Here is a 14,631-nt window from a genome sequence, read left to right on the forward strand (position 1 = left end):
CAGACCTTTGCCTCCCAGAGCGGCATGAGCCAGTGAGACCTCCAGCTATCTCCTCCCCGGTGCTGGTTGGGGCAGGAGCAGAGAGTCAGGCTAGAAGGGGAAGAGAGTGTCCTTTTAGCATCTTGCTCTCCTGTACCCTCCCCGTCTTGCTCCCGGTTAACTGGTCTCACCTACCAGTTCTCAATCCCCACCCTCCTCAGCCTCCTGGTCACTTCTTCAGGGAGCACTCCCCAGGCACTCGTTCTCGTGGCTCCCTGCGTATGTCCTTCCCAGCACCGAGGGCAGGAAGACCATAGGTCATGACAGATTATGTAGGTGACGGGGTACGTGATTTCTACTTCACTAGACTGGAAGCTCTTTGAGGCCGAAGCAGCTTCTGATGTTTGATCGTCACTGCAGCCAAGGCTTCGGTGTCTCCGAGAGTTCCTCTGGGGCCGGGCCCTCCTGGGACGTGGCAGAGCAGGGCATCCATGGCCAAGTGGTGCTGGTGGAGGACTCGGTCCTGCTAGCTCAGAGCCAGCCACAGGTGCAGGTGGGGGCATCCTGCACTGGGCATGGAATCTGAGGCCAGACCCCTTGTGTGTGTGCAGATGGTGAGGGAGCGTGTTTGCGTCCCCGGCCTGGGGTTTATGTTCCTGCTCTACTACCATAACCAGGTGTGTGACCTTGGCAGTTTACATAATTAACCTCTTCATCTACTAACCAGGAAGAATAACACATATTTCATGGGGTCCTGTGAAAATTAGGTGCAAGGAGACCCATAAAACATCTTGTGTGGTACACTTGAAGCTCTAGTTTCTGTTTTTAATGGGAAAAGAAAAGACACCTGCCAGTCGTCTCCTTTGTCTGCTTCCTCAGTAGTGAGCACCTCCGACAGGGAAGGTGTGATCATGGAATGTTTATATCCCCCTGAATTCCTGTGTTGAATTCTAGCGCCCGATGTGGTGGTGTTCAGAGGTGGGGCTTTTGGGAAGTGACTCTGGGTGAATGGGATTCGTGCCCTTCTAGGAAAGAGACCCCAGGGAGCTCCCCTGCCCGTTTTGTGAGGACACAGTGAAAAGACAACTGTCTGTGAGCCAGGAGGGGGTCCCCAGAAGACACCAGATCAGCCAGAGCCTCCATCTTGGACTTCGCAGCCTCCGAAAGCATGGATAGAATTTCTCTTGTTCCGAAGCCGTGCGGCCTGTGGTTTTCTGTCGTAGCAGCCCGAATGCGTGGATGCGGAATATAGTCTACACTGCAAGAAAAGGAGAAAGATGTCTGTGTCAGGATTTGTGGGCTGCGCACAGACGGCACTGAAGGGAGAGGGAGCGAGAGAGGAGTGACTGTGTCTGGGGCTGAGAGTCCCCGTGCCTGGCCACTGCCTCGTGGCGCACGTGCATCTCTGGGCCTCTCCGTTCCTTCTGCTCATGGAGTGTTCAGATGTAGCTGGGTAATTCCCGGCATCCGGCCAACGGTGAGACTGCGTGAACGCAAGGTACCACAGTGCGAAGCCCCCCACAGGCAGGCGGTGGCCTGGCGAGGGACAGGCAGAACCCAAAGGCAGCTTTGTGTGCACCTGAGTTTGGTTCCCGGCACCACGGCGTGCCGGCCGTGTGTGCGCTGGGGTGAGAGCTTCTCTCTGGGCTCGGAGTCTCCATCTGTCAGGCGGGGGGAGTGGGTCAGAGGCCCTGTGCCCTCTGAGTACACAGTAGGCTAATAAGGCGGCACCCCGGAGAGTGCGAACGGTGGGGTGTGCTTTCTTTCTTGACTTCACCCATTCCTTCGCTATGGCATTAGTTCCACAGTCTCCCTGAGCCAGCAGCACGTGCCGGACTCCGCATGGGGTGCTGGGAACGCTGCCAGGGTTCACTTGGCCCAGATCTCTGGCCTCACATTGTTCAGTGACCACGGAGGTTGTGGCTGGTCGGGGGAGGTTGGGGTGGTTCTGCAGCCTGCCCTGAGATCTGAGCACAGTCGTGTCCCCTCCTGCAGAGGGTCACCCCTCTTCAGCAGGGCGACCTCAGAATGTGAGCGATCGGGCTTTCTGAGCGCTTCCTGGGGAGGGGCCTTGGTGGGGAAGTGAGTTCACACACACCTCTATCCCTGTTACAGGTGAGGAAACCAGGGCTGTAGGGCGTGGTGAGCTTGCCGGTGCTAGGGCAGCGGGCTTAGGACCAGGCTCCTACCCACGCAGCCCTGGGGATGCTGGCAGTACCCCAGTAAAGCCACGGTGTGGGAGGTGCCCTGTGTAGGTGACCTGTGCATGGCTTCTGTCGTGGAAATTCCTGGCAATACCTGCTTTGGAGATGAGCTCCTCCTCCTCATTCTCTCCAGTGACTCTAAGCATTATGACCAAGGCTTCCCACTACTATTTGCTGATCAAGCTTGTGGCTGTGTTTGGAGGCCAACGCCTCAAGCCAGCGTTAAGGGCAGGAATTCACTCCGTTGTCCCTTGCTTTGAATAAATGGAGGTCTGTTCTTCATAATCCTGGAGAAGGAGCTCTGCAACGACCTCCAGGAGCCTGTCCCATGTCAGCCAGGGATCTCCAGGTCTGGCCTCTCTCTGGCCAATTTAGGCAGCGTGTTCTCGGGGCCAGGCTGGTGGAGCTGAGGGCGGCCGTGCTCCCCTTTGGATGAAGCCGCCTTGAACCTAGCTGTGTGTGGGCTGCCTCAGAAGAGCAGATGGAACCTGCCGAGAATACATCCTTGCCGGCTCTTCCCCTGGAGTTCCTGGTCCCCCAGGTCGGGAGCTGGGCCAGAAACGTGTGGTGTTGAAGTGCTCCGGGTGAGTCTGGCAGGCAGCCAGTTCTAGAGAAGGGTGCTTGGCTTGCTTTGAAGTGGCTGGGTTCACACAGAATACTTGTAAGCACACCTCTTTCCCCTGCCACGTTATTCTTTAATGACACGGGTGTTTTTTGGAGTAGGGGTTAAAGCAGTGACTTTGGGATGAGAAGAGCTTGGGTGAGTGTGTAGGTCACTTAAGCACCCTCTCCCTGCAGACATCGGTTCCCTTATGGGTAGCACGGGGGTGGGTGTTCGCGTCTCTGCTGTGATAGCATAATCCATGTGGAACGCAGCACCAGATCCGTGATCGGGAGCCATTGTGACAAATATCGGTAATCGCTGAAATTAACCCGATGCTAGAAGGCTGGCTGCAGTCTAGCGTGAGTAGCTGGGGAAGATTCAGAAGTCTCTGGTGACCTGAATTCTGTCTCAGGGATGGTTGGTGCTGGCCCCGGACTTTGGGCTTGTGCACAGTTGGGGGCTGACTTTGCTGGGTCAGAAGCTCGCTCCAATTGTCCGGTCCCGTGGATGGTTGCAGGGGCTCTGAAACCAGGGGCGATTCTGACTCTGCATTCCTCCATGCGACACGGCGGCAGAGTGTGTGCGCTGTAAGCATGTCCTCGTGGCCCCTCTGTCTCTAATCTGCCGTGGCACAGGAGCAGGAGTAGGGGGAGCCCATAGGTGACTCGTAGCCTACCTTCTAGGCTATTCTGGAAGGTTTTAGGTCATGCAGGCTCCTTCCAAAGCAGCAAGGAGCCCAGCCTCTCTCTTCCTTAGGCCCGAAGACATACTCCCACCTGTCTGTTCTGGTTCGGGGTTGCTGTCTATAGGGAGATTCCTTAGCCATACTGTGGCTCAAAACACTATAGCTCTATTGTCTTACAGTTCTGAAGGTCAGAGGTCCTAAGACAAAGACACTGGTAGGGCTGCATTCCCTCTGGAGGTTCTAGGGGAAAATCTGTTTTCTTGCTTTTCCCAGCATCCTGAAGCTGCCCACACGCCTTGGCTTCTGACCCCATGCCCCACCTTCAAAGCCAGCAGCAAAGCATCTTCCACCAGTCTTTCTCTCTCTTGCCCTCTCTTGTTCTCTCTGGCTCTCCTGGCTCCCACTTAGAAGGACCCCTGCTAATCCAGGGTGCTCGCTCCGTCTCACAATCTTTAATTACATCTGCAAAGTCGCTTTTACGATGTAAGCTGATACAGTTACAGGTTCTGGGAATTAGGATGTGGACACATCTGGGGGTCCAGTATTTTAGCCCACCACCCAGTTGTTTGGTGATAATGCATGCAAGGTGCTTGGCATGGCACCTAACACAGTCTGCACTTAGTATGCTCCTGCTGTAACCGTGATTATGTTATCCTGGCTAAGGGATGCCCTTGATTGTATCTTTCTTCACAGTGCTTGTGTTCTGATAATATTTTATGACCTTTGTGTATTTATTATGATTATGAGCGACTATTATTCATTGACCTTTACTGTGTATCAACTGTGGCACGATTCCTGCTTTGGAAAGTAGCACTTAGACTTTAAGAGGTTGAGTAAATTTTACAAGCGTTCACAACTAGTGAGAACCAAGGTTTGTTTTATGCCAACACCTGACCTTGGTGACCTCATTTTGTTGTCCTTGTGCTTCTTGGACTCAGCTGATTTCACCCTGTTGGAGCACAGTGGACGCCTGGCCACACAGCGCCCTGGTGGAGAAGGCCAGGGCCTTGGGAGGCAGGAGGGTCTTTCCCACGCACAGTCTGCTTCCTCCTTGAGACTGTGGGCTCAGCACATCTGTTTTCAGAGCCTGAAATCCCCTCCTTGCTTCCACCCATATTTGGACCAAGTCATGCAGCACACTCCTCACACCGGCTCTGAGCTATTGAGGTGACTTTTGGCCCTCTCTGGGCTGACGGGCTTCTAGGCCCTCTCCTCAGCCCCCGGCTCTCCCAGAGCTAGTCTGAGACCAGCAGGCCAGCTCGGGGCACAGCCAAGGAGCCGGCCCTTGTTCCATTGTGTTAGTTTGTCACTCGGACAGAGCAGGCCGTAGGTGCTGGAGTGTGTGGCCTGGGCCAGGGCTTGGGCACCCTCCCTGAGCCGGGGAGACTGGCTACCGCGTCCTGTCTCCTTCTCTGTGCCTCCATCCACCCGAGATTACTTTCTTCCGAGCACCCAGTCTAGCTGCCTCCCAGATAAGTTTCCCCCTTCAGCCTGTCCTTCTCCAGGGGCCTCTGTATGCTACAGAATGACTTCTCTCTTGGTAACCTTCTTTTTATGGCAAAGCGGTGAAGAGCATGGACCCTGGCATCAGACACTCCCGGTTCGAATCCCGTCTCCCCCTTTTAGCCGCTCTTGCTCAACCTTGGGTAGAGTACTTGACTTCTCTCAGGCGCTGGGCCCTGTTCTGTTTTCGGCGTGGTCCTGAGAGCCTACGAGTGCACCGTAATGGCGAGTTGCTCCTAAGTCCGCTTCTCTCAGCAAGGTGAGAAGAAATCGAATATGACTAATTCACTGAAAGATATGGATGGCGGTAGGACTGAGACTCCCGGAGAGAAACTTCTTGTCCAGCAAGTGCTTAAGTTCTTGCCTGGTTGCGGGAAGGGAAGGAATGACTTGATACCTTCCTTCCTTTCCCCTGGTGGGAGCAGGTGAGGGAAGCCGCAGGCATGTGGGCAGATCTGTCTGCAGTGTCCTTCTGCAGTCACCGATCGTCAGAGGGAAGGCACTAACCTTCTCACACCACTTTGCCACCCCAGGCCGGGCTTTGTTAATGTTTTGTCTGTCTGATGGAATCATGGCTGCTGGAAGCCCAGTGGGGCTCTTTGGTTCTAAAAGGAAAGGAAGCTGGCCCAGACTGGAAGGGTGTGGTCTGCACAGCGTTCCTCATGTCTCCAGGTCAGACAAGGCCCTGACCTTTACCAGTGGTCCCTGACCCCACATGGTATCCGGCTGCTGCAGGGGGCTGTCGGTGTGTGCTCTGGGGTCCTGTCCATCTGTGCCCTGGGCAGCCTGTTATGCCCAGATGTGGCCAGAGGGTTGCCTGGATTGGCCTGTCTTGCTGGTCTTTTGAGACCAAGTCTTATTCCTCCTGGCACGGCCCCAAAGCACAGTTGAGGAGAGACAGGGTCTTACCATGCCGAGGGGGTTCTGAACACCACCGTGGGGCTCCCCGGCGCCCTTCCCATGGCGTTGCCCAGTTACCCTGAGCCATCATGCCTCTAGTCACTGTCCCCACAGGACAGCTCTGCTGAGGAGCCCCCAATCCTTAAAACACATCTCATGAACTACGATTTCAAAACGAATTAATCTCAGTCACTGTTACTGCATCACTGAAGTGTACCTGAACTTTCTATGATGACTCTTATCCCCCTATTGGAGTACGGTCTTCGCTAAGCCAGTCTCAGATGCCGTGGGTCCCCCAGGGCCTCATCTGAGGAACTCTCTCACCAGGTGGTCCTGGTCACGTAGCACCAGAATGAGTACTGAAGACAACAATGTGCTCACCAAGCTGCCCCAGTCTTGATCGATTTTGCTTTCTATTCTCTCTCCCCTGGGGGAAGGTGGAGACGTGGCCCCGGCCGTGCAGGGGGCTGCTGGATGTCATTACAAAATCACGAGTCATGATTTTGCCTGGCAGGCTGTCCTGCTGCTCTACAGACATGGGGAGCAGCGTCCACACAGCATGACTGGGGGTGGTGTTCATGCTGTGAAGTGTTTGGACGGGGCCTCCTGGGGTTGTGGGGAGAGCCCACGGGCTTCAGAGGGACAGTCCCTTGAAAAGCAATCCATTGGTTACCAAATCCATCGTAGGACAGAAACAGGAGGAAACATGGGTCGGTTCACTTCCCATCTGTCCGCATGGATCTTTCTTCCCATTTCTCCGTGGTATTTCTACACCCCTTCTTGACTGTGCAACTCATCGCTGTCCAGCTGCTGTCGAGAGTAGTCTGTTGCTTTGTGCTTTGCTTTTTTTCCCCTTCCAGGCTGGGTTATGAACTTTTCTGGGCTGCCACAGGCCTTGGGTTGTTGTCGATGGCTGAATTACTGCAGTGAATTATTTGACCACTCAGCAGTCAGCTTCCCCGGCCCCCAGCGTCTCCCTGTCCTAACTAACGGGTGGAGGGCAAAGGGAGCTCTTACTTTGTGATCTGTGTGTCCGTCCCTTCATTACCTCATTTATTTCTGTTGACAGTTATTGATGGAACGGAGACTCAGCTGGCTGGGTGACGATAACGAGCTAATGTATACTGAGTTCTTACTGTGTATCAGGCACTTGGCTAAGAACTTTTCATGTCGTATCTCCTAGCTCGTTACTCCTTATAAAGTGCGCATGACATTTCCCTGCTACAGGGGATGACCAGTCTCGGAGGGTGTTGAAGTGTTTTGCACGTGTCTAAAGTTGGAGAGGACAGGTTCAAACCAGGTGTGTCTGTCTCTAACACTCGTGGTCAGTCTAACAGCTCCGGGACAGGGAATGGTTTTCTTCCTGTGTTTGTTCTAGGCCATGTCCCCAGTTCTGGAAATGCCTGGCACATAGTTGGTGTTTAGTAAATGCTTGTTTAACAAATGACTAAATGGTCTTAACGTAATGTAAACAGGCAGAGGTCATGTCTCTGACCTCTGGTCAAGAGTCTCTGGCTCCTGATTCTTTTTGTTTTTCTACTACATCACCGTATAGGTGAATAGAAGAATAAAAAGTAAAAAGTAAATAAAAGAATATGTGATAATCTTTTTTAAAAAGATTTTTTTTTATTGAGAGAGTGAGCATGAGTGGGGGGAGGGGCAGAGGGACAGGGAGAAGCAGACTCTAGGCTGAGCAGGGAGCTGGTGGTGAGACTGACTCCAGGACCCTAGGATCATGACCTGAGCTGAAGGCAGATGCTCACCCAACTGAGCCTCCCAAGTGCCCCTGTATATAATCTTTTCCTGTCTTTTGATTTATTTCGTTAGGATACATGGTAAGAAATGTAATTTCTGGAGCAAATACATTATAGAAACATTTCATCATTTAAGAATATAGTAACAATTAGAATATAGTAACAATTTTTTTTAAAGATTTTATTTATTTATTTGAGAGAGAGAGAGTGAAAGAGCATGAGAAGGGAGAAGGGAGAAGGTCAGAGAGAGAAACGGACTCCCCAGGGAGCTGGGAGCCCAGTGCTCCCAATCTTGGGACTCCAGGATCATGACCTGAGCCGAAGGCAGTCGCTTAACCAACTGAGCCACCCAGGCGCCCTATAGTAACAATTTTCTAGGTTAAGTCAATGCTTCTGGTTATTAGTTATGCAGAATGGTCTGTTTTCACTACTACTTTGGCAGCACTGTTTAGAAAGATACTCTTGACCGATGTTATATGAGAGTACATTGCTACCTCGACATTTTGATTTGTTTTTGTCTCATTATGTGCTTTGCGATCTTTTATGAATTATCTGCTCAGCAAGATCTCACTTACAGTGAGGTGCTGCAAACATGGCTGTTTTCCAGGTCTTAAGCCAGTGGTGTTCCTGCAGCACGGCCTTCTGGCAGACTCTAGTAACTGGATCACAAACCTGCCCAACAGCAGCCTGGGCTTCATTCTGGCAGACGCTGGTTTTGACGTGTGGATGGGGAACAGCAGAGGGAACACCTGGTCTCGGAAACACAAGACTCTTTCAGCTTCCCAGACTGAATTCTGGGCTTTCAGGTACGTTTGAATTGATGATGACCAGGTCTGTTTCTTTAGCACCCTTAACACAGACACCTCCGGGGTGGGGGGCAGATCGATGGGCAACTCAAGATTGTAGGAGAGGAGAAGCTGATGGCTCGTGAAAGGTTTTAAACCTGGTGAGAAATTTAGTAAATCGCAGTCAGGTAAATTATCAGTAAATAATTGCATTTTAAGAATCAGATTCATTTATGGATTTTTAGTTATTTTGGCATTCCAGGTTGTGTGGGACCAGCTGGATAAATCGTGTCCTAGGACCTTCTTCCTTCCTCCATCAACACGCACTGTTTTCTGTTTCCAGAAATTGTCCTCTCCTCTCTGTTGCTTCTGGCTCTGCCTCTTACTCCCCGAGTGACCTTGCACTTGTTGCACAAGCCTTCTGTGTGTCAGTATTCTTTTTTGTAAAAGGGGCGAACAAACACCTGTCTCATGAGGTCGGCGGGAGAATCAGAGGCAAGGGTGCAGGGAGAGAGCCTGGCGTGTTGCACGTGGCGGTAACAGTCTGCTCGCGCATCTCCTAATGACAAGCAGCCCCCTGTGCGTGGGTCCAGGGTGGGGTCTTGGTACCTGGTATCAGAGAAGGTCAGAGCTGTGGACTCCTTCAGGCTTGTTTCCGAACCACAGCTTCCCTAAGGACAGGATATGCAAGAACAGGAGCTTTTCCCAAGGCATGTGCGATGACATGTGTGTTGTCTCACCATTTGTAATAGTGAAGGTCCGAAACTACCAAGTCCCTTCAGCACCGAATGGACAGATGGAGTGCTGTGTGTTTACACAATGAATGGCCAGTGGCCACACAACAGTGTGGGCATAGCCTACCGTTGGACCTCACTTACAGAAATGTTCGAGAATGGGTAAAACTAACTGATGCTTTTAAAGAGGAGGATGGTGGTGAGGGGTCTACACAGTCCTGTTAATTTCTCCTGTGCTCAGTGCTGCTTTTCCCCGTGGGGCCCCTCTTTCGGGCACTTGTCCCACCGCACCCTTCCCGTTTGCGTACAGTTGTGTTTGCGTGCGACGTCTTAATGAAAGCCTTCCTTTTGTGGATTCCAGTTTTGATGAAATGGCAAATTATGACCTACCAGCTTCGATTAACTTCATTCTGAATAAAACTGGCCAAGAACAAGTGTATTATGTGGGTCACTCTCAAGGCACCACGATAGGTACGTATGTGATAAAGACTAGAGCTTGACCGAATGTGTCAGTACGTAATACAGAGTCTGCGTCTGTTCTTAGAAGTGGAATGTGAAAAAGTACTGTTAGTTTGCGTAGAGGTGTTTGAATACTTAATAGGGAAGGGCAGGGAATTGGGGGTAATAATTCACCTTCTCTGGAAATTCAGACTTTTGTATCAATGGCTGGATGAGGTGTATGGTACTCTTGACACAGAAGGAATTGATGGGAGTCACAACCTAGTACGAATTTTCCTGGGTTATCTGTGGGGATGTGAGAGGCCAGAAAACAAGGGGGTTCTAAGTGCAGAGACTTTTAAACAGAAAATAAGAAAATACACTGACTCTTAAGGGGAATCAGACTAACCGCAAACATGCCATGTTATGCTTCATTTCTAAATAGTTGCTAAAAGTCGTACGCATTTTTTATTTATACTGATTATAAAAGGAAAGTGTGTTCGTTGTATGCAAAAATAAAAAATTTGGGAGCACCTGGGTGTCTCAGTCAGCTAGGCGTCCAGCTCAGTTTAGGTCTTGATGTCAGGGTCGTGAGTTCAAGCCCCGTGTTGGGCTCCATGCTCAGTGTGGTGCCTACTTAAAAATTTTTTTCAGCAAAGTTTAAAGAAAATAAAAATTACCTGTAATTCTAGCAAATAAGAGTTCCATTGATTAGGCCTAGGGACCTGTCCCATAATTTATTTAATTCCTTCTTTTAGTATGTGCTAAGATTAGTGTCTGTGTTTCTAGCACACAACCTCCCATACATTCCTAAAAGCACAGTCAGTCAGTGAAAGGTAGGTGTGCTCCTAAGAATCCTAATGTGTTTGGTTCCATGTCTGCACCCCTACTGCCTTGGAACACTTAGCCGGTTTGAGAGGCTACAGACAGAAGGCAGCACCCATGGGTGTATCTTCCTTATGAGTGGAGTTAAGGATTTTTCTTCATTTGTAATCCTTGTCCCATGACTTGTCTACTTGTGGCCTTTGCCCTAATGCGTTCTACAGGGACACTCTAGGGCCAAGTTCAAGGCAAGGAGTGACCCAAGAGGAGGCTAAAAAATATTTTAGCGCTAGAGCATTCTCAGTGTGTAAGTCCCTTTTGAGTCACTGGCAACTGATCTGAAGGCCTCTGACGTTGTTCCTGGGGTGGTGGGGCTGGGTGGGCAGCCCCCTTAGGGAGAGACTTTCCTTCGCTCAGCTAACATGACTAAGGGAACAGGGACAGCTTCTGGCTCTTTTCCAGTGCACATGTAGGTTGAAGATTGAATGGAGCACTTAACAAGTACTTGATTTACTAGTTTAATCACACTCTGTGCAAACAAAGTTCAGAGGCCCCAGTGTGAGTGTTCTGTCTCCTGGTTGCAGGGACGTTGCTTGCATGGTCCTTAGGCTGCCACTAGAGGGCAAAACGCACGACCGCCTTTCCTGAGAGAGTCCTACAGGATGAAATTCCTATTATCTTCCTTTTGTTCCCACAGGTTTTATAGCATTTTCACAGATTCCCAAGCTGGCCAAGAAGGTTAAAATGTTTTTTGCCCTGGCTCCTGTGGCTTCAGTCGAGTTCTCTACGAGCCCACTAACCAAATTAGGAAAATTGCCAGAATTTCTCTTGAAGGTACTTGGACTCCCCCCGACCCTTCTCTTGCCCCACAAACTACCTTTTCAGATCTGAAGAATTGGCCTCTAAAGGGTTCTTCCTCCTCTATGGTTCACTACTGATGGCACGGTGGGGCTGCTTCTCCCCAGGGTGTATTTTCCCCCTTCATCCCTACTTCCAGGTCCTGGGGAGTCAGGGAAGGTGTATCACTAATTCTACAAGAGAGACCATCTTCTCCTTGTTAACTTGGCGGCACTCTTCACCCACCATGCAAAGGGAGCACAAGGAAGTCCGGGAGAAGTAGCTTAAACTCCTGGAGTTGCCCTTTCTCACACAGTGAGCCGGCAGGTGGGAGCAGGCAGGGGATGGGGGAGGGAGGGCGTGCTGTTCCCACATGCCTGACCCTGGCCACAATGAGGGCTATCGGAAGACACTGTTCCTATTACATTTCATAATGTGGCCCCTAACACAAGCCGGTAACCTCATTGAGACTCAACCCTAGAATGGCGTAACCCCCAAGCTCTGTTGAAGGAGGAAGCAGTTTTTAGGAGGACAAGTTGAGAACCAGCTGAGGGCAGATGGTCCATCATGCACACACTATCAGTGTTTGATGTATGGTACATTGATATGCACTCATGAATTCCCATACAGGAGCATAAACATATCGGCCATTTAAGACAAGTTCACAGGGAATACAGACCATCCTGTGACCTCAGTATCTGACCCTCCCGTAAGGTGGGTTCTCCACACTGGTGTCCAGACACACAGATGAGATGTGGCCCTCTCTGACCGAACTTACCTTTAATGTCTCGGGTCATAGAAGCTTCCGCTTTCATTATAAGCCATTCAGAGATTGCAAGTAACGTCCCCTTCCATTACCAGGGTCGCTCTCACTCCTTCCTCAGAGTTGAACACAGGGCTCAGGGTGGGTCTTTTCCTATAGACCTTGCGTGTGAATTGAAACAGGTTCTGCAGATGCATTTTTCAGGGTGGGAGAGCTATCACTTACTGCATAAAACACCGTCACATTCTAGAAGGCCGTGTAACGAGTACTTCATTAATCCGGGACTATCACTTCCCTAGGTCGTTGCTCCTTCGCCCTTGCCATGTCCCTGTGCCCTTCCTCCCGAAGACCTGCATGGCTGTGTCATAGGAGGGTTTCTGATGTAATTTAATCCTTGGAGATTGTGCTCTAGTAGCTGAGTAGTTACAGACCCCCCCCCCCCCCCGCCAACTCCCCACCTTGGAGATGGTAGCTCACTGAATCTGGAGATGGGCCCAGCACCTGCATTTTCACAAAGCACAACATCGAATCCTAGTGTCAACAAACAGACTGGTCTTTGGGAGTCACTGTCCCCGATGGTGGTGTTTTCTAATATCCTAGGACAGTGACAGAGGGAAAAAGTAAATGCTCTGGGAAATCCACGTGGCCTCCACAAAAGCTTAGTGCCCTCACTCTCAGAACACAAAGATTATAAATTAGAAAGGCATCAAGATTGATTTGAGCGGGCCTGTAAGTGCGTAAGGTGAATTTTACTTTCCCTGCATGGACTGTCCTGCTCATATGGAGTTCCCAGGAGAAGGTCACAGTGGCATTCAGGTCACTGTGGGGAAGCTTGAGGTCAACTTCACGTCCGTGGTCAGTCAGGAGGAAAGGGTGGCTTATTGCCCTCTAAGTCGGTGATGCAGTGTCCTCTTGTTTTTAGGAGAGAACCTCACAAATGTCTGCATTTATCACATGTGACCGTTACCTAGACTCAAAGCCAGGAGTTTTAAATACCGATGCCATTTCCCACAGTATGACCCTCTCTGCACTCGGTATTCCTCAGTTCTGCCCAGCTACCCATCCTGTGATTAGTTAGGAGAAGACAGTCAGGGGACCCAGGGTCTGTCTTCAGGTACTGGTTGGCTGTCTTGTAGTCGAAAGACTCGACAGAGGACAGGCTGTGTGTATGTGGACGGAATTTTCCCGAAGAAGTGCTGAATATGGCCCACACAGTGTTACAACTTCAGATTAGTCACACCCTTTATAAAGCGTGTCTGGTGCTGAAAACTTGATGTTTATTTTGGGCGGGGTGGTGGGGATCAAGGTTGCTGTGTACCACAAAGCAGTTGTGCCCTTAGGCTGGGCATGTGAGTTACAGTTCCTGTGGTTCTCAGCAGCTCCCAAAACCTCACTCTGGGCAGGAGGCCCGTTTTACACATTCACAGTTTCCTGCCTGCCCACATGAGTCTGCTGGGGCTACAAGGAGGCATCTGCCCCGCGCCTCGTCCCTGGCTTCTGGTGCCTGGGTTGGCATTCCTTGGCTTGTGAGAACATCACTCCCATTTCTGCCTTCATCTCCATGTGTGTGCGTGCCCCTGTGTGTGTCTGTCTCTGCCCAGATTTCTCCTTTCTTTAAGGACCCCTGCCCTACTGTGTGGGGCCCACCCTGATCACCACATCTTCCCGTGATGACCCCTTTAAAGACCCTGTCTCCAAATAAGGTCCCATGATGAGATACTGGGAATTAGGATCTCAATGGATCTTTGTTTTTTCCTGGGGTGGGGGGACATTAGACATCCTGCCTTGGGAGGCATTTTAATTTTTCACTCCTGCTTGTCCCTCCACAGGGGAGGCATCCGCAGAAGTGCGACTTATAGGGGGACCCGTTTGGGTTCAATATATGGAAAATCTTTTTTTCTGTTTCCCATGCACCAGTGTGTGAAGAACTTCGCAGGCATAGTGATTGCCTCAAAATACTAGAACACATTGGTCATGGCTTCACGTACCCCAGGAGTCAGCAGACTTCTTCCCTTAAAGGCCCGTAGAGTAAATACTCTTGGCTTTGTGGATCGTACGGTCTCTGTTGGAAGTACTGAACTCTGCCACTGTCGTGTGAAAAGAGCCAGAGACAAAGAAGAGGAAAAGGAGTGTGTCTGTGTCAATAAAACTTTATTTATAAGACTAGGCAGTGCTGGTGGGGGAGGAATGAGGAGTTCTTGTTTAATGGAACGGAGTCTCAGCTTGAGGTGTTGGAAGAGCTCTGGAGATGGGTAGTGATGCCGGTTGCACAGGAATTTGAGTGTCCGAATGCCCCTGAATAGAATACTTTAAAAAAGGGTCAAAAGGGGGCGCCTGGGTGGCTCAGTGGGTTAAGCTGCTGCCTTCGGCTCAGGTCATGATCTCAGGATCCTGGGATCGAGTCCCACATCGGGCTCTCTGCTCAGCAGGGGGCCTGCTTCCTCCTCTCTCTCTCTCTCTCTCTCTCTCTGCCTGCCTCTCTGCCTACTTGTGATTTCTCTCTGTCAAATAAATAAATAAAATCTTTAAAAAAAAAAAAAAAGGGTCAAAAGGGTAAATTTTGTGTTACGCACGCACTAGCTCAAGAAAAAAAGTGTCAGAAGAAAAAGACAAGAGCAGGGGG

General features: G+C 50.7%; 1 protein-coding gene across 1 annotated transcript in view; it reads left to right on the top strand.

Moving 5' to 3' along the window:
• Positions 1-14,631, top strand: part of LIPA (lipase A, lysosomal acid type) — a 32,332-nt gene that overhangs the window by 11,812 nt on the left and 5,889 nt on the right. The window contains exons 4-6 of the mRNA XM_032312368.1: positions 8,237-8,435; positions 9,510-9,619; positions 11,106-11,242. Of these exons, the coding sequence (XP_032168259.1) occupies positions 8,237-8,435; positions 9,510-9,619; positions 11,106-11,242 (446 nt within the window). The remainder of the gene's footprint in view (positions 1-8,236; positions 8,436-9,509; positions 9,620-11,105; positions 11,243-14,631) is intronic.

This window comes from Mustela erminea, chromosome 14 (genome assembly GCF_009829155.1).
Source record: "Mustela erminea isolate mMusErm1 chromosome 14, mMusErm1.Pri, whole genome shotgun sequence".
NCBI lineage: Eukaryota > Metazoa > Chordata > Mammalia > Carnivora > Mustelidae > Mustela > Mustela erminea.